This window comes from Salmo trutta, chromosome 31 (assembly GCF_901001165.1).
Source record: "Salmo trutta chromosome 31, fSalTru1.1, whole genome shotgun sequence".
Classification (NCBI taxonomy): domain Eukaryota; kingdom Metazoa; phylum Chordata; class Actinopteri; order Salmoniformes; family Salmonidae; genus Salmo; species Salmo trutta.
In genome coordinates this window covers 21,930,127-21,955,675 of record NC_042987.1, presented here as the reverse complement: position 1 = coordinate 21,955,675, position 25,549 = coordinate 21,930,127, and the positions used below count along the sequence as shown (strand labels likewise).

Below are 25,549 nucleotides of genomic sequence, written 5' to 3'. Positions count from 1 at the left end.
AGTAAGGGCATTCCACAGCCAATGTTTTTCTACGGAGATTGCATGGCGGTGTGCTCAATTTTATACACCTGTCAGCAATGGTTGTGGCTGAAATAGCCAAATCCACTAATTTGAAGGGGTGTCCACATACTTTGTATATATAGTGTATCCACTTGAACTACTTCGTACCCCTGCACAACGATATTGTATTGCCACTCGTTGTATATAGCTTCATTCATGTGAGTTGTATTTCTTATGTGTTCCTCTTTTCTTATTTAACTCTACATTGTTGGGAAAGAGCTTGTAAGTAAGCATTTTACTGTAAGGTCTACATCTGTTGTATCCGGCGCATGAGACAAAACAGTTTAATTTGATTAGAGGTGAAGGGTCAACCATCAAAAAGTTCAAACAGGCCCATGGTAAAATGAGTTTTACTCTGTCATCATGGATTCTTCTTTGTAGTTTTCGGTTCTGGCGACTGTGCGGGTGAATAGCCCTGAACAGCCTGTTTCCATAGCATACTATTTTACCCATAGCGGTGGTCCCTCGTAACCCTGGGGGGGGGGGGCCATACCTGTTAATGACAGCCGGCGCCAGCTGAGCCTGTGACTTATATGGCAGGGACGTCACTCCCTGAAGTAGTTAGTGTAATAATCCAACTACCCGCTACCCAGTAACTCTAAGTAGAAATAGAAATCTAGAAATGTAGAAATGTCGAGATAGATAGGGCTATTACTTGGCACCGGTGTCTTTAAAGTTCCTTCAGCACCTCAAGACTTTTTCGCAGCAGTTCTTAAAAGAGCTGGTTCTGACTGATGCTATACTTCTTGTTAACACATCTATAAGCAGTGCATTACATAATCAGCTTTACATTGTCCCTAGACAGACTCTCGACCGGTTAGTGCTCATAGACAGCACTGCATTGAAATGAGTGTTTCTTCCTTTAATCTATTTGCATGTTAAGCTTTGAGCTGGCACAAAGCACTGTGTTTTCTAGTCAAACAACATTGTAGAACTCTGAAAACAAATTGTAGTGGACTTTATGGAACCTAAGTCCTCCTTAACCATGCATTGTGTTCCTGTATTGGGGTATGAGTGCGAAGTTTACTCTGCCTTGTAAAAGCCTCAACAACAATAGCGCACTTACAAGACACATCCCTCTAAACCAACTCATGTCCCAGTGGCAGACTTATCACACGGATTAGTGCTGTTAATTAGAGGTATTATCATCCAATTACTGGGGAATATCCCATCAAGACTTTATGCAGCAACTTAAGGAAAGAGTAGAAACAGACTGGTGTTGTAAGTTTACCGTCCATTCAGAAACAACAGGTCTATTTAGCCTACAGTCAACTCTGCCATTACAGAATGTGTAGTGGTAATACTCCAGTCATTTACACATGGCTTAGAGGTAACTAACTGCTTTGACTGTTTACATTAGACTGAGCAAAGATTTACCTTTACTTCATAAGCGTTTTTCTATCCTGCCTGTTGTAACAGAGGAGTGATTGCGAAGCGTTATTATTGCTGTTAACCTGAAGTATGTTTCTGTCATAATGTTAGAACACATCTAGTGAATGAACTTGACTCCCCCTTTAAGACCTAAAGCTGCCCACAAGGAACCATAGACTGCTCTCTCTCTAGCTCTCTCTCTAGCTCTCTCTCTCACTTGCTCTCTAGCTCTCTCTCTCTAGCTCTCTCTCTCTCTCTCTAGCTCTCTCTCTCTCTAGCTCTCTCTCTCTCTCTCTGGCTCTCTCTCTCTAGCTCTCTCTTTCTCTCTCTCTAGCTCTCTCTCACTCTCTCTAGCTCTCTCTCTTTCTCTCTCTCCAGCTCTCTCTCTCTCTAGCTCTCTCTTTCTCTCTCTCTCTTTCTCTCTCTCTAGCTCTCTCTCTCTTTCTCTCTCTCTAGCTCTCTCTCTCTCTAGCTCTCTCTCTTTCTCTCTCTCTCCAGCAGAGCCATGACGTCTGAACGTCACGCACAGTTGGCCAAGTACAGCCACAGTCAGCGGTGGGGGGTCATCTCCCCCAACCCTCTCACCCTCCCAACCCCACCGATCTCCATTTGTCATCTCCCCCTTTCAAGATAGGAAAATAGGTGGATACTACGTTAAGAACCCCCCCCTTTCTCACCCTCCTACCTCTACCTGTACGAAGCAATCCCTCAGCAACATTGACCACCCCCTCCCATTCCCCTCCACCGCTCTCCCCTACCACCGTCCCCTCTCCCCCATCACCACACACAAAACCCTCAGTGTTCCCCCTGGGGCCAACTGGAGATGAAAGGCGGTGTGTTGAAGGGGCCAGAGGGGAGAAGATGAAATGTCTCTGATAATTGTGGGAGCATCTCAGCCTTCATTGCGGGGGCCCAATCAAAGGCCTTCGTTGTCTGGAACCTGTCTCTCGTGGGTGGCTGTAGGGTTTGGCAGGGGGTGGCTGTAGGGTTTGGCAGGGGGTGGCTGTAGGGTTTGGCAGGGGGTGGCTGTAGGGTTTGGCAGGGGGTGGCTGAGGGTGACAGGGGTTGGCTGAGGGTGACAGGGGGTGGCTGTAGGGTGGCAGGGGGTGGCAGGGGGGGCTGAGGGTGACAGGGGGTGGCTGAGGGTGACAGGGGGTGGCTGTAGGGTGGCAGGGGGTGGCAAGGGGTGGCTGAGGGTGACAGGGGGTGGCTGTAGGGTGGCAGGGGGTGGCTGAGGGTGACAGGGGGTGGCTGTAGGGTGGCTGAGGGTGACAGGGGGTGGCTGAGGGTGACAGGGGGTGGCTGAGGGTGACAGGGGGTGGCTGTAGGGTGGCAGGGTGTGGCAGGGGGTGGCTGAGGGTGACAGGGGGTGGCTGAGGGTGACAGGGGGTGGCTGTAGGGTGGCAGGGTGTGACAGGGGGTGGCTGAGGGTGACAGGGGTGGCAGGTTCCTGCTCCTGTGTATGTGGGGAGTGGCAGGGCAGGCAGTAGGTTAATATAACATAACACTGCCCTGGCCTAGCCTGGTTGACTTAAGCTTAAGTTAGGTAAAGGTTTTGCAATGCGTCGTTTTCTATTGTATTTAACATAGACTGAAAAGAATACTTCCATTTTCGATGTTGTTTTACTAAAGTAAGTGTGAAAACATTATTATCATCATATGCCTGTGTTAGTTGAGTTGAACAAGAACACACCTACTCCATGCATGGAGGGGCAGGTAGCCTAGCGGTTAAGAGCGTTGGTCCAGTAACTATATACTATACTATACTTTATTTACTTTGCCACCATGGCCTTTTTTTGCCTTTACCTCCCTTATCTCACATCATTTGCTCACATTGTATATAGTCTTATTTTTGTCTACTGTATCATTGATTGTATGTTGTTTTACTCCATGTGTAACTCTGTGTTTTTGTATGTTGTCAAACTGCTTTCCTTTATCTTGACCAGGTTGCAATTGTAAATGAGAACTTGTTCTCAACTTGCCTACCTGGTTAAATAAAGGTGAAATAAAATAAATAAATAAAAAACCGAAAGGTTGTTGGTTCAAATCCCAGATCTGTCAATGAGCCCTTAACCCTAATTACTCCAGTAAATAGCTCTGGGTAAGAGCATCTGCTAAATGACTGAAATGTAAATATATTCACAACTCCATCTCTTCTATTGCATTAGTTTATTATCAAAACAGCTACTATTTAATTGATCATCAATCTGACTTCAAAGGGTGATTTTTATTTACCTACAGTAGGCTACTTCCACCATTGACAGCCTGATCAAACATGTACTGGCATGAACTGCCTCCTTGAAAAAACATTTTGTCTTGCTTCTTAGTGCCCCCATGTGGACAGTGAAAGTAAATTCCAAGTTGGCTGAATAACGGAAATGAAAGTAGTTATTGCTTGCATACAAACATTTCATAAAATTGTATGGAAAAATCTCATCCCAAAAAATGTGTTGGCTATAATAGCCTAGTGTGATAACTTCATACTAGGCATCAACACTGTGTGGGATGTGGGTGTGTGTGGGCAGCCAAATTGCTAACTTTTAATATCACCACAATAGCTGTAAAGCATTAGGAGGCAGCTAATGTAAATCAGTCACAACTTTGTGAGAGAGAGATTAGGAAGGTAACTTGGCAGTTTTAGGTTTCTCTGGTGGCTTTGACTTAATGTCTCATTGCACACGTAGCGGATGACAGTAATCCTGTACATGAATACACACCGAAGCAGTCTCACCTCGCCATGTTATTGAAAATACATCCCCGCTCTAAACCCACATAACGTAATTCTCCAATCTCTTAAGCATTCATGGATATGAAAGCAATTTATCGAAACTGTAATTATGGGATTAGCTAGACAGAGAAGAGGACTCTGAAGACATTGACAACCACGCTAGCTAGGGTTTAGTAAAGACGCTGGCCTCTATGGGCTGCTTTTTCTCTTTACCTGTAATTACTCTGGAGAAGGGAGAATGATAAGAGTTTCTTTTTGCACTTGTTTGAAATAGTTGTTTCTTTTTTTGAGAGTTCGTATATCTGAAAAGGGTGATTATTGAGATGAAAAACACCTGCACACCTGTGTAAAAGACAGTAAATTCAAGGTGATTAGCCGATATAACCATTCAATAACTGCCCCTGTAATGTTAGGATAATGATAGGTGGTAAATAGGAGAGATTGGCTGTTTGATCAGATTATTGACCTGGCTAAACCTCTTAACTGGTTCAAATGGTCCTTTCTGAAGGCGATAAGTCAGACATCTCTGGCACATCCATGATCGGAAACAGAAAAGGACACAACACCATATGGAATATGTCAAACACTCTCCCTTCCCTTTTCTCCAAACAGAGATCCCCTGACTGACCAAATCCTATTCCGATGAACCACCTTGGGTTGGATCGATGTTGTAAAAAGGCCATGGTGGAGAGCAGACCCTTAATTGAATGAGATGTACCAGGAGCGATATGCTGAGTGCCAGAGGAAGAGGAGGATGCTAGTAAGGGGAGGTAGGGTAGGGGTCCAAGTCAAATTCCCACGTGAAGGTGTAAATTACCATTGGTACAGACAGGCAATGCAATAGAGCAATTACCGAACACAGCAGGGAAGGCCTGTCCTATTGATCGGTCTGTGGAGATGTTTGTAAACTAGCAATAATGGCCCCACATTCTATACTCCCCCATCAGGACAAGCTTTGACCTCCAAAAGCAATTTCTATAGATCTGCCTTGACTTGGAGCCCCCACTTCCTGGGTCCAGAGCCACTCAGGCTCCAAGACTAGCCGTAACCCGACCCTCAGCCACAGCTCCTCTAATGCACCAGTTATGGATTGGTTGGGTGTCTGGCAAGCAACCTCTTGACATGCTGGACAGGGGAGTAAATGATACAGGCTCTGTAATGTTCATTTTACCATATAGGCACATTTAATCTGGCCTCCTGCCCCCAAAACCCTCAGCCCACACCTCCAGCCTAGCGGTCACTCCTTCTCCACTTTGACCCCCACACACTTCACACTCAGGGGGTGTTAAGCGTGTTTTTAGCCACTGGTCAAACCTAATCTGATTGACTCCATCCTGTCCTCTCCTTGCTTGTTGGGGTAAGATTGAGTGTTGATTTCTCATGGTCTTAGACTGACCATACCTCAGATTGCTATATACAGGCCCTTAGCCAGTCAGTCAACCTCTATCTGGGCAAGGCCCCAGTCATAAAACCCATGAGGAAAGAAGACTCAGGCTCACTGTTGGGTTGGTAAACACCTACAACCTACCAGGCAAGGTCCCAAATGGCACTGACCCTGTTTGCTATATAGTCTACTATATAGCCCATAGGGCTCTGGTCAAAAGTAGTGCACTATATAGGGAATAGGCTACCATTTAGATGCAAAAACCCTGACTTTGGGGCTCCATCCTTGGGAGCTTCCAGAACCTTCAGCAGGAGTACAAGGTGAAGTTCCACAGGAAGTTTTTTGGAACACCTGCCTTCTTTCCAATTTATTTATCACTAGTTCATTAGCATCTGATAACACTTACATGAATTTTAGGGATTGTTTAGCTTTTTTCTGGATGTGCCTTTATTTATCTCGGCATCGGAAAGGCAATATGTGTTGAATTCAAGGCTTGGCCATGGATCTAAGCGGCGGCAAGGGGAAAAATTACTTTCAGTGATCATCTTGTAGTAATTTTACCAAATTACTGTAACAGGTTTCTGCTGAATGGGCAGTGTTCCTTGGCTGGATTGTTCTAGTTATGTTAACAAGCACACACACTTTCCCTTGCCTCAGCCTGCCTGCCTGCCGCACCATCTGGAGAGCACCCATAATTAGGGGCTTTGGGAGTTAGAAACACTTTAGAGTTAGTGGACACCTTTTGCCTCTAGATGGCAACGGAGGCTGATATTTCCAGCAAAGTCTATTTTTGAATAACTTGATTCTAAAGGAATTGCTAATCATTGGCTTGGCTGTTGGAAAATATAGACATTCTGATCACTCACCATGTCATATGAAACGTTCTTCTGGTTTAACTATACATAACAAAAATATAAAGGCAACATGTAAAGTGTTGGTCCCATGTTTCATGAGCTGAAATAAAAGACTCCAGAATTTTCCATACCCACAAAAAGCTTATTTCTCTCAAATTTTGTGCACAAATTTGTTCACATCCCTGTTAGTGAGCATTTCTTCTTTGCCAAGATAATCCATCCACCTGACAGGTGTGGCATATCAAGAAGTGCATTAAACAGCATGATCATTACACAGGTGCACCTTGTGCTGGGGACAATAAAAGGCCACTCTACAATTTGCAGTTTTGTCACACAACACATTGCCACAGATGTCTGAAGTTTTGAGGTAGTGTGCAATTGGCATGTTGACGGCAGGAATGTCCCCCAGAGCTGTTGCCAGATAATTTAATGTTAATGTTAATTTCTCTTCCATAAACCACCGCCAACATCGTTTTAGAGAATTTGGCAGCATGTCCAACTGCCCTTATAACTGCAGACCACGTTTATGCCATCGTGTGGGCGAGCAGTTTGATGTCAATGTTGTGAACAGAGTGCCCCATGGTGGCGGTGGGGTTATGGTATGGGCAGGCATAAGCTACAGACAATGAACACAATTGCATTTTATCGATCGCAATTTCAATGCACAGATACCGTGACGAGATCCTGAGGCCCATTGTCCTGCCATTCATCTGCCACCATCACCTCATGTTTCAGCATGATAATGTACAGCCCCATGTTGCAATGATCTGCACACAATTCCTGGAAGCTGAAAATGACCCAGTTCTTCCATGGCCTGCATACTCACCAGACATGTCACCCATTGAGCATGTTTGGGATGCTCTAGATCGACATGTATGACATGTCTTCCAGTTCCTGCCAATATCCAGAAATTTCACACAGCCATTGAAGAGGAGTGGGACATTCCACAGGCCACAATCAACAGCCTGATCAACTCTATGCAAAGGAGACATGTCACGCTGGATGAGGCAAACGGTCACACCAGATAGCGACTTGTTTTCTGATCCACACCCCTAGCTTTTCTTGAAGGTATCTGTGACCAAACGGATGTATACTGCTCAAAAAAATAAAGGGAACACTTAAACAACACAATGTAACTCCAAGTCAATCACACTTCTGTGAAATCAAACTGTCTACTTAGGAAGCAACACTGATTGACAATACATTTCACATGCTGTTGTGCAAATGGAATAGACAACAGGTGGAAATTATAGGCATTTAGCAAGACACCCCCAATAAAGGAGTGGTTCTGCAGGTGGTAACCACAGACCACTTCTCAGTTCCTATGCTTCCTGGCTGATGTTTTGGTCACTTTTGAATGCTGGCGGTGCTTTCACTCTAGTGGTAGCATGAGACGGAGTCTACAACCCACACAAGTGGCTCAGGTAGTGCAGCTAATCCAGGATGGCACATCAATGCGAGCTGTGGCAAGAAGGTTTGCTGTGTCTGTCAGCGTAGTGTCCAGAGCATGGAGGCGCTACCAGGAGACAGGCCAGTACATCAGGAGACGTGAAGGAGGCCAACAACCCAGCAGCAGGACCGCTACCTCCGCCTTTGTGCAAGGAGGAGCAGGAGCACTGCCAGAGCCCTGCAAAATGACCTCCAGCAGGCCACAAATGTGCACGTGTCTGCTCAAACGGTCAGAAACAGACTCCATGAGGGTGGTATGAGGGCCCGACGTCCACAGGTGGGGGTTGTGCTTACAGCCCAACACCGTGCAGGACGTTTGGCATTTGCCAGAGAACACCAAGATTGGCAAATTCGCCACTGGCACCCTGTGCTCTTCACAGATGAAAGCAGGTTCACACTGAACACGTGACAGACGTGACAGAGTCTGGAGACGCCGTGGAGAACGTTCTGCTGCCTGCAACATTCTCCAGCATGACCGGTTTGGCGGTGGGTCAGTCATGGTGTGGGGTGGCATTTCTTTGGGGGGCCGCACAGCCCTCCATGTGCTCGCCAGAGGTAGCCTGACTGCCATTAGGTACCGAGATGAGATCCTCAGACCCCTTGTGAGACCATATGCTGGTGCGGATGGCCCTGGGTTCCTCCTAATGCAAGACAATGCTAGACCTCATGTGGCTGGAGTGTGTCAGCAGTTCCTGCAAGAGGAAGGCATTGATGCTATGGACTGGCCCGCCCGTTCCCCAGACCAAGAATCCAATTGAGCACATCTGGGACATCATGTCTCGCTCCATCCACCAACGCCACGTTGCACCACAGACTGTCCAGGAGTTGGCGGATGCTTTAGTCCAGGTCTGGGAGGAGATCCCTCAGGAGACCATCCGCCACCTCATCAGGAGCATGCCCAGGCGTTGTAGGGAGGTCATACAGGCACATGGAGGCCACACACACTACTGAGCCTCATTTTGACTTGTTTTAAGGACATTACATCAAAGTTGGATCAGCCTGTAGTGTGGTTTTCCACTTTAATTTTGAGTGTGACTCCAAATCCAGACCTTCATGGGTTGATAAATTGGATTTCCATTGATTATTTTTGTGTGATTTTGTTGTCAGCACATTCAACTATGTAAAGAAAAAAGTATTTAATAAGATTATTTCATTCATTCAGATCTAGGATGTGTTATTTTAGTGTTCCCTTTATTTTTTTCAGCAGTGCATATCTGTATTACCAGTCATGTGAAATCCGTAGATTAGGGCCTAATTTATTTATTTAAATTAACTGGATTTCCTTAAGTGAACTATAACTCAGTAAAATCTTTGAAATTGTTGCCGGTTGTGTTTAGATTTTTGTTCAGTATAGATGTTAATGTTAATTCATATTCAGGACCTAAAGAGAGTAATGAGCAACGAGTACAGTGAGTGATGAGATCTGTGAAGAGGCGTCACACTTCTGATTTACAATCATTTAATTCATGTGAAATGTAGTTTACAAACGGGAAAGACACGTACCATTTCAAGAATATACAAGACACAAATGATTTAACACAATCATCTTGTGCAATTTGTCATCTTTGGGGCAGGTTGAAATAAATCTCCAGTTGAAGGAACCACAAAGTGAGAGAAGAGCTTAACCCTTAACAGTGTTGTGAAGCAGATTCACACAGTAAAGCTCAAACATCCTATCACAGGTTCAAAGGTGCCCCACACATACTGTTGCACAGCTCTAAGTGTTCATTTGCCTATGCATGGTTACCTGTACACGTGACTACAAAGTGAAACTAGAACACAAACCTATACACACACACACACACACACACACACACGTACTGTATGAATGAACAGAGGTATTGTGGGAAAAACAATCTGTGTAACAATGTGGAATTGTTCTACAGATCCTTTGAAGTTCTACGAGCCTGTGATCATCCCTTCTAACAGGTTGCTCCAGAACATTCCTTTTACAGGAACAATAATACTTTACTAAAGATGTTGTATACTGCTTTTATGAAAACAAATCTGCTGTATGTCTACATTGCAGCCATCCCTATGACTCAAATAATCCTTGTAAAATAGCATCTTAAATCCACAATGTAGGGAGATGATCAAAGACAATCTTAGACCTAAACAAAAAAAACACTAAACTGGAGACAGTTCTGAAAAGGCTAGTCCATGAAGAAAATGGATGTGAATGGAAACCAGAAGGTCTGGACTGAAATAAATATCCAACGCTTTGTATGTGATTAAAGCCATCATCTATTGTTCCCCTTCACTAAAAATGTAACATTTCTGTTCTGTACATGTGTTAATATACAGGGGTTAAAGCAACAAAATAACCCCATGACAAACTTCAGTCGATCTCAGATCGACTGTCTGGGGCCAATTAACCTCCCCTTTCATGTAAGAAAGTCATGACCATCATGCATTTAGGAAAAGAGGTTAATTTCAGAGTTATACCAATTCCAGTCCTTTTCATTATTGGAGAAAAAAATACAAAGAAAAAAAGAATCCATGATGGAAATCCGTCCCAGTGACAGGGAATTTAACCCTGTAATATATCTGTTGGGTTTCTGTTGGGGGTTTGAATTCAGTCATAAACCTTTAAATTCTTTCTTTTTTGTCAGCTTACATCAATACAGACATCACAGGATACATTGTTTTACAACTACAAAGCACATCACCTTGCTGTGGGGAAGTGTTCAGTAACTGGGCTTGGGCAGTCAGAGTGGGCTGGGACAACATGTCGGCCCACTGCTCCTTCCCTCACAGATGGGAAGGACCTGTCTTGACGAGTTGCCAGGTTGGAAGCCTGGCTGGGTCGCACAATGGAAGCAACACTCAAAAACACATTTCTGGAGAAGCATCTTATGAGGCTTCACCAGAGTGGAGGCCAAAACAGAAAACCTAAGTGATCAGTAAATTGATATAATCAACAGGTAGGCTGGTCAACTGAGGACAAGCAGCGGAGGTGGAGGTTAACTCAACTGTGTTGCCGGTTGTGATTTAGAAAACAGCTGTTCATTTGACCAGCGTTGCAGTTATGTAACAATTTAAAGCCATCATCTCCCCCCTCGTGTAGGGTTAGAGCGATGTGAACCTTTCCGTTAAAACATAAAATCAAAAAACATATACTCCTTGCTTTAGGTTTAAAACTTCGACAGCTTTTACTGTATAGTTGAAGAAAAAATGTACACCATCTAAACCTTTATTTCTAGTTGAGTAGTTTATTATTATTATTGTGACTTAAATCTATTCCTGTACAATGAAATACAACTTCAACCTCAAAACGACAACACCGGTTGAAAAATACAGAGGGCTTTCTTTTTCACATTGATTAAACATCACTCCCTACCCTTCCTCAAAACTCTACCTAAAAACTGGACTTTATTAATATATACTTCTGTGAGTGTGTGTGTGTGTGTGTGTGTGTGCGTGCGCATGTATGAATGTGTGTAAGCATGTGTGCACATATGTATACAAGTGTAACTCTATGTCATTTACACACAACACTGTAAACTAACATACACTATTATACATGTGCTTGCACTGATTCTTGGAATTTGGTTGACTTCACGATTTAACACCACAAAAGAAGAAGTGAAAAAAGAGGCTGAAAAGAAGAGGATCCTCTGGATGTTCTGAGGTTGTCAGTTTGGTAGAAAGCTCAGAGTTTATCGTTTTCCTTTCCCCCTTACCAGGCCTTCAAGCAGGGTGTGACGACCGGCGGCCAGCTCAATATCTAACTTGCCTGTCCTGATGGCTTGAACCAAGATGGGTTTTCTACACACAGCGAGCAGTGATGGTGGGGGGGTTACAACACCACCTCCTCCCACCTGAACACACCTTTCAGCATGGTGAGACGATGGTGAGGCAAGCAAGGGAGGAGGGCTCCATGAGTAACACAACAGTGGAAAGCTGGGTTGCCTGAGAGCTAAAGGATGAAGACACACAGAAGCAGAAGTGTGAGCCAGGGTGGAGGGGATTTGACTGTGGAGTGGACCACTCAACACTAGAGGGCAGGCAGGTGGGTGGAGGAGCCAGAGGGGTGGTTGGTTTATGTGTCATTCTATGAACACTCAGACATAATGGGCAACTGGGTTCGGTTCTGTTCCCAACCGGGTTGGTTGATCAATCAGTCAGTCCTCCCCTGATCGGAAGAGTCAATCAAGACATCAGTCTTGTCTCTTTAAGCTATGAGGGGGGGCTTCACAAACCCCAAAACACAAACGGTGAGAACAAATGGAAATAAAAAGAGGAAAACATGGTGGGGGGGTTGAAGGGGGAGGCCGGTCAGGGCAGGCGTAGTCTTCTTCACAAGTAGACGCGCCTTAGATCTCCTGGCGACGTGATGGTGTTGCATTGTGGGCACAGTTTCTTATTTCCCTGTAGGAGAGAAAGAGAGAAAAAGGTCATTGTTTAGGTCACAATATGAGCAGTTAAAGGTTTGAGTAAAACAGAGAATGCTTGTCAAACAACCCTGGTGAAATGCGGTACTTAAACTGACTGACAGTACAGAAATAGTCCTGTAATAGATCAAAACAACCACATCAGTACAGAACAGGTATAAAAGCACATAAAAGAGTAGCTAACCAAAGTAGACTGGCATGCAGCCCACATCCAGCCACAGTGTAGAGACCTATGCATGCATCCGCCAGTTAGACAGACGGCCTATAGTGGAACACGTGAATCATCAAAGCCTGCTCATCATCCTGTCCCAGGACTCCTGCTCTGTTCTGTTCTGCTCTCTGCCACTTTGAATCACTGCCATCTCCTATAAAGCCGTGTTGTGTGGGTGTAATTAAAAGGCAGCGGGTGCAGAAGCTGAGAACAGGGCAAGGTAAGCTGTGTGGTCTCCACGCACTGTGCCAAAATAGGCGGTGGTGGTGGTTAGAGAATGGTGGAAACCTGGTAAACAAGATTTACTGGTATTTACCGTCCAAAACCACTCAATTTTCCCGGGATAAATAACTGCAAGAAACCGGTAAATTATAATAAATTATTTATATGAACAGCATGGCGTGAAATGGAACTGTTAAATTATATGCGCTGTCTAAATCTGGATCTCAATATGGAGCCCAGTTCACAATGCATGTAGACCTACAGTATCATCTCATCATGGTAACTGCTTTTCTTGTGACAGCTAGGCCTATGATACAGTAATATAAAGATCAAATGAGGGTATAATTTACCCATCTCTATCTGTCTTTCTGGGGCCACTTTTTTTTTTTTTAACAAGGCACACCTGTTAATTGAAATGCATTCCAGGTGACTACCTCATGATGCTGGTTGAGAGAATGCCAAGAGTGTGAAAAGCTGTCAAGGCAAAGGGTGGCTACTTTGAAGAACCTCAAATATAAAATATATTTTGATTGGTTTAAAACTTTTTTGGTTACTACTGGATTCCATATGTGTAATTTCATAGTTTTGATATCTTCACTATTATTCTACAATGTAGAAAATAGTCAAAATAAAGAAAAACCCTGGAATGAGTATGTCTCCCCAAACCTTTGACTGGTACTGTATGTGTCAGCCTACTAATTATACAAATAGGCCCTATTATATTTCAAAATTAAAATCTAATTCGCTAGCCTATACTTGTAACTTTGTAGGCCGCATTTGCTGCACCAGAATCACGTTCTCTGCTTTATCATGGCTTGAACGATATGCGTAATTCCAGTCCATACAGTACAGTAATACAGTTCACACTCAAAAAGATTAGCCTACTGGAGCTAGTTTCATCTATTTACGCTAGAGCGCATATAGCTAGCTAGACCTATAGGCTGTTATGTTTTTCTGTTGTGGGTAATGTGCAGTAGCCTATCATATATGTATTGGATAACGGCACAATCATTTGGGCTTTTTGGGGCTTGGGCTCATTAAATGATATTAATGTAGGGATCATTAAATGTATTTAATACATGACTCATCAGGCTCAGGTAGCATCAGGTTTGAATTTTCAAGCTGATCAAAGCTCTAGTCAAATCCATACATATTAATATGCTTTATAATGCTTTTGAATGACACTTCCCTTTTTTGGCGGTAAACTGAAAAGTGATTAATTCTCATGGATGGAACGTTTGTACCGGGAATATATTCAACCCTAGTGGTGGTGCCCTGGGTGGGTGGGGGAGAGAGTCGGGTGTGGGCGTCTGCCGTGGCAGGAGGGAGGGTTGCTACGCAACCTAACAATATGCAAAGTGTCGAGCATAGTCTCTACCTGAACACTCACCCTGCATCAGCCCTGGGTTCAAATATCATTTTCTTTAAAATGCTTTGAGAGTTTGATTGAGCCTGTCAAATTTCATCTAGCTGAATCTCTCACCCTGTAAGGGCTGACACCAGCTCAAACACAAAAGACATGTTGACTACCTGCTGTCACTGAAGTCTCACGGGTCTCCTGTCACTGACCCATTAACAGGAAAGAGGGGTACGGGGAACATTACTGGAACCACACTGATGTGTGAGGAAGAGGTGTAGCCTACTACCTGTGTGTGTGCTCCGAGCATGAGTTAACTTTCAGCACGCTGGGACCTGTGTATGTAGACAGCTACTAGCTGACTGACCTGAGATCTATCTGGAATGAACCCAGGTGATCTAGGCTGACCTGAGATCTATCTGGAATGAACCCAGGTGATCTAGGCTGACCTGAGATCTATCTGGAATGAACCCAGGTGATCTAGGCTGACCTGAGATCTATCTGGAATGAACCCAGGTGATCTAGGCTGACCTGAGATCTATCTGGAATGAACCCAGGTGATCTAGACTGACCTGAGATCTATCTGGAATGAACCCAGGTGATCTAGACTGACCTGAGATCTATCTGGAATGAACCCAGATGATCTAGACCGACCCGAGATCTATCTGGAATGAACCCAGATGATCTAGACCGACCCGAGATCTATCTGGAATGAACCCAGGTGATCTAGACCGACCCGAGATCTATCTGGAATGAACCCAGGTGATCTAGACTGACCTGAGATCTATCTGGAATGAACACAGGTGATCTAGACTGACCTGCAATCTATCTGGAATGAACCCAGGTGATCTAGACTGACCTGCGATCTATCTGGAATGAACCCAGATGATCTAGACTGACCTGAGATCTATCTGGAATGAACCCAGGTGATCTAGACTGACCTGAGATCTATCTGAAATGAACCCAGGTGATCTAGACTGACCTGAGATCTATCTGGAATGAACCCAGGTGATCTAGACCGACCCGAGATCTATCTGAAATGAACCCAGGTGATCTAGACTGACCTGAGATCTGGAATGAACCCAGGTGATCTAGACCGACCCGAGATCTATCTGGAATGAACCCAGGTGATCTAGACTGACCTGCAATCTATCTGGAATGAACCCAGGTGATCTAGACTGACCTGCAATCTATCTGGAATGAACCCAGGTGATCTAGACTGACCTGAGATCTATCTGGAATGAACCCAGGTGATCTAGACTGACCTGAGATCTATCTGAAATGAACCCAGGTGATCTAGACTGACCTGAGATCTATCTGGAATGAACCCAGGTGATCTAGACTGACCTGAGATCTATCTGAAATGAACCCAGGTGATCTAGACCGACCCGAGATCTATCTGGAATGAACCCAGGTGATCTAGACTGACCTGAGATCTATCTGGAATGAACACAGGTGATCTAGACTGACCTGCAATCTATCTGGAATGAACCCAGGTGATCTAGACTGACCTGCGATCTATCTGGAATGAACCCAGATGATCTAGACTGACCTGAGATCTATCTGGAATGAACCCAGGTGATCTAGACTGACCTGAGATCTATCTGAAATGAACCCAGGTGATCTAGACTGACCTGAGATCTGGAATGAACCCAGGTGATCTAGACCGACCCGAGATCTATCTGGAATGAACCCAGGTGATCTAGACTGACCTGCAATCTATCTGGAATGAACCCAGGTGATCTAGACTGACCTGCAATCTATCTGGAATGAACCCAGGTGATCTAGACTGACCTGCAATCTATCTGGAATGAACCCAGGTGATCTAGACTGACCTGAGATCTATCTGGAATGAACCCAGGTGATCTAGACTGACCTGCAATCTATCTGGAATGAACCCAGGTGATCTAGACTGACCTGAGATCTATCTGAAATGAACCCAGGTGATCTAGACCGACCCGAGATCTATCTGGAATGAACCCAGGTGATCTAGACTGACCTGCGATCTATCTGGAATGAACACAGGTGATCTAGACTGACCTGCAATCTATCTGGAATGAACCCAGGTGATCTAGACTGACCTGCGATCTATCTGGAATGAACCCAGATGATCTAGACTGACCTGAGATCTATCTGGAATGAACCCAGGTGATCTAGACTGACCTGAGATCTATCTGAAATGAACCCAGGTGATCTAGACTGACCTGAGATCTGGAATGAACCCAGGTGATCTAGACCGACCCGAGATCTATCTGGAATGAACCCAGGTGATCTAGACTGACCTGCAATCTATCTGGAATGAACCCAGGTGATCTAGACTGACCTGCAATCTATCTGGAATGAACCCAGGTGATCTAGACTGACCTGAGATCTATCTGGAATGAACCCAGGTGATCTAGACTGACCTGCAATCTATCTGGAATGAACCCAGGTGATCTAGACTGACCTGAGATCTATCTGGAATGAACCCAGGTGATCTAGACTGACCTGAGATCTATCTGAAATGAACCCAGGTGATCTAGACCGACCCGAGATCTATCTGGAATGAACCCAGGTGATCTAGACTGACCTGAGATCTATCTGGAATGAACACAGGTGATCTAGACTGACCTGCAATCTATCTGGAATGAACCCAGGTGATCTAGACTGACCTGCGATCTATCTGGAATGAACCCAGATGATCTAGACTGACCTGAGATCTATCTGGAATGAACCCAGGTGATCTAGACTGACCCGAGATCTATCTGAAATGAACCCAGGTGATCTAGACTGACCTGAGATCTATCTGGAATGAACCCAGGTGATCTAGACCGACCCGAGATCTATCTGAAATGAACCCAGGTGATCTAGACTGACCTGAGATCTGGAATGAACCCAGGTGATCTAGACCGACCCGAGATCTATCTGGAATGAACCCAGGTGATCTAGACTGACCTGCAATCTATCTGGAATGAACCCAGGTGATCTAGACTGACCTGCAATCTATCTGGAATGAACCCAGGTGATCTAGACTGACCTGAGATCTATCTGGAATGAATGCAGAGGGCAAATCGTGGGAGTTACTGGACTAGGGGGCCGAGTTCATACACTGAGCCCTGACACACTCATGTGGCGGGCTGGGTTTGCCCTGTGTGTGTGTAAGTACACAGCGTTACATCTTTCCTCGAGACAAGGGAGCATTCAGCTGTTGGCAAACAGTGGAATCTCCATGCTGCCAGAACCAGGAGTCAGGGGGCCTGGTCAACTCTCCCACCCAGAGTCAGGGGGCCTGGTCAACTCTCCCACCCAGAGTCAGGGGGCCTGGTCAACTCTCCCACCCAGAGTCAGGGGGCCTGGTCAACTCTCCCACCCAGAGTCAGGGGGCCTGGTCAACTCTCCCACCCAGAGTCAGGGGGCCTGGTCAACTCTCCCACCCAGAGTCAGGGGGCCTGGTCAACTCTCCCACCTAGAGTCAGGGGGCCTGGTCAACTCTCCCACCTAGAGTCAGGGGGCCTGGTCAACTCTCCCACCTAGAGTCAGGGGGCCTGGTCAACTCTCCCACCTAGAGTCAGGGGGCCTGGTCAACTCTCCCACCTAGAGTCAGGGGGCCTGGTCAACTCTCCCACCCAGAGTCAGGGGGCCTGGTCAACTCTCCCACCCAGAGTCAGGGGGCCTGGTCAACTCTCCCACCCAGAGTCAGGGGGCCTGGTCAACTCTCCCACCCAGAGTCAGGGGGCCTGGTCAACTCTCCCACCCAGAGTCAGGGGGCCTGGTCAACTCTCCCACCCAGAGTCAGGGGGCCTGGTCAACTCTCCCACCCAGAGTCAGGGGGCCTGGTCAACTCTCCCACCCAGAGTCAGGGGGCCTGGTCAACTCTCCCACCCAGTCAGGGGGCCTGGTCAACTCTCCCACCTAGAGTCAGGGGGCAGCTGGGGGGCCCGGGTAGCCCTGGACAGCTCTCTCCCCCAGGTGCAAAGAGGATTTGTGGCTCCCAACAGGTCTGCTCATGTATAGACCAAAGATGACCAGGCTATGGAGAGGGGCGGAGGGGCCTTGAGTGGAGGTGGTCTCCGTAACAGTAACATGCACTCAGAGAAACTGTTAGGGAGTCTTGGACCAAGCCCAAACTGATAAGCTCTCTTGTTATGTCTTAACAGCCTTCAGGTTAATTTCAAAAGTGAATAAAGATCGCTCTGAACATAAACTAGTGCCTAACCACCTTGCAGACAGACAGACGAGCTACCATACCGTATCGTCTTTGTATATTGTTGTACACCTCACCCAGACTGCTTGAATTTCCACTAAGAACCCCCCCTCCTCCACCCTGGCTCCAATGAGAACCAGGTTCTCCATCTCTCCCCTCTTTTCACAAAGAAATGACGGCCTTTCTTGCATTTCTTCATATAAAATAAAGGAGTTACCTGATCTTAATGAGCCTGGTGTACGGTGTGGGCTTCTCACATTGCACGCCAGCTGCTGCGCTCTATTAAATCCCCCAAAAATGCCCGACGGTAACTAGATTACATGCATTTACTTTGATCAAGACGCGGGGAGCCCTGCCGCGCAACGCTTTTATTGCTGTCTTCGGGCAACATTTTAATACCCACATTAGGAACAAGCTGCTGCAGCAGGCACACATTTCTTAACCAACCCTCCGTGTTCCCCTTCCTCCACCGCCTTTGTCTTTCACACACAGGGCATTGTGATAATAAAAAAAACACAGCAGCGTATTTAATATATTGTATATTGGAGAAGGAGAGAGGCGGGCTAAACTGTGGCTGGGAAGCATTTTCTTATGAATTGCTTCCGTGTGTAGAAGCAAAACGTGTTAGTGGACAACGCCAGCCGTTTCCCTGGTGAGAGAGAGCAGCTAAAAACAGGAGGAGGAGAGAGCAGAGGGGGTAGTGCATCAGGGACAACAAATGCTCCCCAAAACAAAGGCTACAGCAGTGGTCCTGGAGGCTTCTCTGCCTGGCTGGGCATACCGTACTGGGCCCGCTTTCCCAAGAGCATCTTAAGGCTAAGTTCATCGTCAGAACCTTTGTAGGGACATCATTAAATCTCTGAGCGGTTTTCCAAAACCACTGTTATTAAAGTTGTAGTTGAAACCGCTGGTTATTTAGCGCCTGGCCCAGACCAGTTCAGAACAGCTCAGTGTGTTTTTAGATGCCTTTCACTCTTCCACGTCACTTTATACACCGAACATCTCCACTAAAACATAGAATCAAGCTGTTTACTTTCTCTCTGGAACTGCCGATGACTTGGAAACGAAGTTGACTACAAATAAAACGTTGCCAATGTCGTTGCAATTGAGCAAGCGAAGAATAAAAAGATGAAAACCGGCTAGATAGGCCTTTATATTTCAAATCATATTGAAATAAATGTCATGTTCAGACAATTAGAGTTTTTTTGTAGGCTAAACTGTCTTGAACTTGCTTCAATATATGCAATGTGCCAAATGAATCTGATTTAGTGCACTATTATAGGGTAAGCATTAGAATAAGCCGCCTGACTATTTGCAGCTGTAGGTGATAATATCTCTAGGAGCTGATCCATCATCAGTACTCTGAAATAATTCTAATGTTAAGGTAAGATTTGAATGGAGAAAGCTGATCTGAGAGCAGCGCTCCCTTTCTTTCGATCCCAACAGTATCAACTCTTTCTCCAACGACGCACTTAGCAACCGTTCTCTCTGCATGGTGTTCTGGGAAACTCATGTTACATCTTCAGCTGTTGTAGGAAAGATGCATCGTTAAAAAACACTCGCAAGCCTAAGCTCCACTGCTATTGGGAAACCTGGCACTGCACAATAAAGGTTGAGGAGACCTGCCCAGGGGTTGAGGGGTTAGGTGGGACTCACTACTGTGTTTGTAAAGAGAGTAGAGAAGGAGAGGTACCTACACTGTTCCTACACACCTGTGGTCAGATGCAGCACAATTGTCTATTGTCATTATGCAAAGCTTCCACTGGATAATCACTGACCAACATCTACATTTGAAAAAAAGCATAACAAAACAAACATACTCAAAAGTGTGTACAAGTGTGTGTAGACCTAGGGGGATACAATTCAGATGAAACAAGTAGACGTCTTTATTTCAGAGGTTAACTACCGATTTGGGGGGACCATCTTGTGTTACCATGTCCCTGTTGGAATGTACCACAGAGAGAGAGAGGGAGGAAGGGAGTTCAGTCACTATGAAACCAGTGGCTGTAATGTGATGAAGTAGTGTTGCCATGCAACAGCAGTGTTGTGATGTGTTGTGGAGGCTGGGTTGGCATTGGGTTCTCACCAGAGTCCTGAGCCAGCATTCCTCACAGTGGACGTGCCAGCACTGGATGGAGGTGAGGGGCATCGTGTACGAGTCCTGCCACATGGGGGGGAGAGCGAAAGAGAGAACATTAATATAAGAGGTTAAAGGGGAACTGTGTGGACTGACACCAATAGACAAACGCTGGTCGCAGGCACACACGGTACAACACTGGACACGCCCTGACGAACGACGCCACCAAACCAAAGCACAGGCATGGAAGAGGGGGGTGGCCAGCCCAGCCGGGTGAGCGGGCAGGTCAGGCAGAGGGGCGAGGGAGGGTGGGTGGGAAGGGAGCACAGAGAGCCTTACCCTCCGGAGCGGGAGCAGCCGTTTAATCCCGCCGCCGGCCATAACGTAGCCTCTATACAAACAGTAAATGCTGAGCGGGGGGAGGGGCTTTGAACAGCTCTCAGCAACCCGCCTCTCATTGGGCGTTGTTACCGCGAGGGCCCGCCCCGATTGGCCCAGATTCTTGTCTTCAGCCCTGTCTGTTTGGAATCTCTTCCTCTGTAGGGAAGTACAGAGGGGGCACCGCTGAGCACTAGAATGTGGCGGACTACAAAGCATGGAAAGAAACAGGTACGGACGGACTGGACACCGACACATGCATTCACACACAACCTGGGCGGCACTAGGCAGGGGAGAGAAAGACCCACTAAAGTTTCTGTTGCAGCTCGTGTGATGTGTTTGAGACTTGTAGCAGGCTCTGAGCAAAATAATCAGCACCATGTACCATGTCCAACACATGTCATAGATTATCATTTTACAAGCCAGAACGTTGTTTCTATGAAATGCATTGAAACAGAACAGGGAACACTGAACGTGAAGATGATGTGATGTGAAATCCAATGCATCCATTTAGTGCCCAGTTCCTTAAAGCAACAGCAGGTGGTGGTAGAGATCCACTGATAAGGACCCTGCTGACTCAGTCTGCCTGAATGGTTCTTTAACAAGTGTTCAGAGAACACAAACAGATTGCAAAACAAACTCCTGTAGAGAAAGATATTCAACTCTACTGCCTTACAAGCACACGCCATTTTGTCTTTCAAAATGAGTGATGATGTGTTAGCAGTCAAATATGACTCTTCACCACCTTGGCTGGTGGGTTAGACTTTCAGGTTATTGCAGAGGCTATTTCCTCACCCATCTTAAAAAAAAGAAAATCGAAATCCCGTCAACAAGCAGCCGTGTCCGTCAGAGCAGAAGAGGAAAAGCGTCTTCACTCCTCAGCATGGCTGGGTGAGATTTGTGACGGGAGGAGACGACAGCAATGACAAATGAGCTTTACGATGGTCGCTGGAGGGCAGGAGTGATCAATATGCATCTCTTCCCCTCTCCGTCACCCCGGGGCTGGGACGACCTTTAGGAGGGACAGGCGTCAGTAATTGCTTGCTTTTCACAGAGTCAAGAGTCGTGGGGCCCGGGCCAGGGAGAAGGAGCTGCCAAAACTGAGGAATCTGGCTTCTTCACTCTTCACTCATTGTCAAGGTGAGACTAGAAGATGGCGGGGTGGGGGTGTGTGTGGCTATGAGTGACAATGGAGGAAGTACAACCACAACACACTCTCACACTCAGGAAAGGGTTGCTCAGGTATGTGGTGTTGTGTTCTTAATCCATGTCTGATTCTCTCACATAGACCAGGGGAGCGGATGGCCGAGCAGTCATTAGGGACAGTCATTAGGGACAGTCATTAGGGACAGTCATTAGGGACAGGACAGAATCAAATCTTCAGGAACCGGATGCATTGATGGATGTCAAGTCACCGTGGTGACATCAATAACCAAAGGCACAAGTTTGCTTATTGATCCCCACCAAATGATAATGAACCATCAGTTGAAATGGTCAGAAAACCCCTCAAAGCTGCAGGATGGTAATAAGCCATCCTGCAGCTGGGGATTCAAAGCTATATGACAGTTGGTGCAACAGAATCTCTCTGACACACACAATCAATCAGGTGGAGGAGAGATGGCTGACTTTCATGCCGTGCAGGAATCACTTCAACCACCAGACAATGTCAATACAAAGCCCATGCCTGTAAACTGCAACGCTGCATCCTAAATGGTACCCCATATACCCTATGGGCCCTAGCCAAAACTAGTGCACTATATAGGGAATAGGGTGCCAATTAGGGCCCAAGTCAAAAGTAGTGCACTATATAGGAGATAAGGTGTCATTTGTGAGACACCCAAAGGTTGTTTAAGTAGTGGATGGGCAGGTTGCTTGGGTTCAAACACTCTGATATGGCAGACATGCTTAGAAACTGAGAGAAAAGCACACGGATGGACAGAGTGAAGGTAAAGGACTATGTTGGTTCCTTACCATGCAGATGAGACACTTATATCTGTCCCCTCGAAGGATCTGTTTCTCCAGTTCCCGGATACGAGCCTTTAGTGCTTCGAACGTGGTGGCTTTCGAGCCCTCTGTGATTCTGCAACAAACGGGAAGAGGCTTGGGTCAGGTCACAGTGACACTCAAAGAGAAGTAATGGTGAGGATTCTATCACGGAATCCCTTGTTTTGTCTCTATGGTAGCAGCACTGCAGGAATCCAGAGGCCAAGGTATTTGTTGGCCATTTTAATACGTAATCACTCTTAATCTTCTTCCTCAGTCCCAGGATCTGATTGCTTTGAGAGTTATTTCTCGCTGACAAGCTTTTTATTCAGTCCTTCCTTGTCAGGACACTGAGCTGTCTTTGTAGTGTACATGACACATCCCTATTTAACATCTGTCTATCGGTCTGTATCCTCCCAGGTCCTATCCCTACACTGACTGACCCAGGATGTACAGCTCCCTCCCCTCCTCACCTCTCAGGCCCTCCACTAAATATCCCCTGATTAATGCCCCTGCCTGGAGAATGTATGTTTAACACTGTCCTGCAGCATATGAATGAGCAATAACTAAGTCAATATGTCCGCCAGTGATTGGCCGGGACGCGGCGCTGGCCAGATGTTTATGGTGATCCGCTCATTTTCCAGCCAGATGGAGCGCTGATCTACAGTATTGATTTACCATTGGACCAGCTCTCAGCAGGAGACACACAGCAAGGCACAGCGCTCCCCCACTCTGATTACTGGCCAGTCGGAGGGCCCAGTGCCTTGGCTATCTATAGCTTCATTTATTATACTACTGGCCCTGTGTGGTTCTTCAATGAGGAGGAGTGGATTGTCCTGAGGAACACAGACAGTACAGGAGTTGCGCTAGACTGACCACTGTCAACACAACGTAGTTCAACTTACCTAGCTCATAAGCTACACTGAATAAAGCATTGTTTTTGTCTTTCTATTTAGATATACACACACCAATGCTGTTTTCTCGTCGGAAGGTAGCATCATTTGAGTTAAGCTGAATATGACTTCAAGAGCTTAAAATGTTCCTATGTCTGGTGTTAGTCCATTACAACCTACTTGGTGACTCGAGTCAACTTGAAACTCTTGTTTGACTGGACAGAGACCTTGGCCAAGGATAGCCAGAGAAAAGAGAGACCAGGCCAGTCATTCTCTCCTGTGACTCCAATCTGCAACACCATGGCCATAAAGCTTTAAAACCTCCTCTTATTAGCAGGGCGCTTGTAAAAAGGCATTTAGCCTTGATTAGCGTGCTTGCTTATAAAGAAGGCCCAGTAGCACTGTCCTCTGTAGCCTGGTGTTTTCCCTTTAACAGCATCATAAATCCCTGTGCTGGTTTACTCAACCAACACTGTCATTGGGCGGCACTGAGTAAAACTTTTCCCTATAAAAACCAACCCTCGTCTCCTCTCTCGCTCTCAGGCACGACGTGGTTTGACGATGAATATTAATTTAGCTGGTGATTTATAAGAAACCACATTCTAAAAGTTACTTAATTCCCTCATGCAATAAAAGGGGGTTTTAATCTTACTTTATGTAGAGGCCTGAGCCGTTGGAGCGATGGATGGCCGACAGAATGGGGGTTTTTGTGTGCCCCTAGTTTACTACACTCTAGGCAGGAGGGACTGGATGATCTCACTGGGATGAAAATAATCAACCATTTGATGATTGTATCAGCTGGGCCAACCCCAACCCAACCCCAGGCAGACAGGCCAGCTGAACATCAGGCATTAGCAAACTGGATTGTACCATCTATACACCACTTTCCCCATACAGTGCCTCCAGAAAGTATTCACAGCCCTTTACTTTTTCCACATTTTGTTGTGTTACAAAGTGGGATTCAAAGTGATTTCATTTAACTATTTTTTTGTCCACATTCTACACAAAATTAATGTAAAAATGAAAGAAAAATGTTTAAAACATCCTAATGAAAAATAAAACATCTTCATTAGATAAGTATTTAACCCCGAGTCAATACATGTTAGAATCACCTTTGGCAGCGATTACAGCTGAGTCTTTCTGGGTAAGTCTCTAAGAGCTTTGCACACCTGGATTGTACAATATTTGCACATTATTCTTGAAGTTCTTCAAGGTCTGTCAAGTTGATCATTGCTAGACAGCCATTTTCACATCTTGCCATAGAATTTAAGATGTTTTAAGTCAAAACTGTAACTAGGCCACTCAGGAACATTCAATGTCATCTTGGTAAGCAACTCCAGTATATATATGGCCTTGTTACTGTCCTGCTGAAATGTGAATTTGTCTCCTAGTGTCTGTTGGAAAGCAGACTGAACAAGGTTTTCCTCTACTATAATTTATAACACTGCAGTTCAAAAATCCATGTTAAGACAGCAGCTTAAAATATACCAAACAACCTTTGCTAAAACCTGAAATTATTTCTAAAAGGTGAGTTAAGTTATTGGTTGAGGCATGTTATGCTAAGGGAAATACAAGTAAAGCAAACATTGTGGGCATAAAACAGGGCCGTGAATCAGGCCTGGGCTGAGGTTTGTGACCACAGTGGGACTCTGTAGTGGCCTTGAGTACACATATAATCTTACAAGACTTACAATGTAACCTGAAATACTACCTCGTGCAGTTTCCCAGGCTGCTACACCGTCTCTGTAGCTGGGACACTACAGGTAGGGTTGGGCAGTATCCATATTTTCATATCGTTATACTGTTTCAGAACCATACTGGGGTATACGCTATTACCGGAAGTGAACACAAGGGGCGCTATTTTGTTGTTTTTGCTGCAACTAAAAAGTTTGATCTTGACATCTAGCCACTTAGCTAACAAGTTAGCAAGCCAAATGCATAGCTGGAGCCCTAAGCTGGATATAATTGAACATCTTAGATTTCTTATAATTATACTTAACTTATA

The 25,549-nt window shown here is 45.6% G+C and overlaps 1 protein-coding gene across 1 annotated transcript in view; it reads right to left on the bottom strand.

Annotated features, from left to right (window-relative positions):
- Positions 1-9,291: 9,291 nt before the first annotated feature.
- Positions 9,292-25,549, bottom strand: part of LOC115169190 (E3 ubiquitin-protein ligase RNF220) — a 43,067-nt gene continuing 26,809 nt past the window's right edge. The window contains exons 11-14 of the mRNA XM_029724677.1: positions 22,640-22,748; positions 20,630-20,827; positions 20,300-20,374; positions 9,292-12,217 (exon numbers count right to left, since the gene is read on the bottom strand). Coding sequence (XP_029580537.1) covers positions 12,146-12,217; positions 20,300-20,374; positions 20,630-20,827; positions 22,640-22,748 — 454 coding nt within the window. The 3' untranslated portion in view covers positions 9,292-12,145. The remainder of the gene's footprint in view (positions 12,218-20,299; positions 20,375-20,629; positions 20,828-22,639; positions 22,749-25,549) is intronic.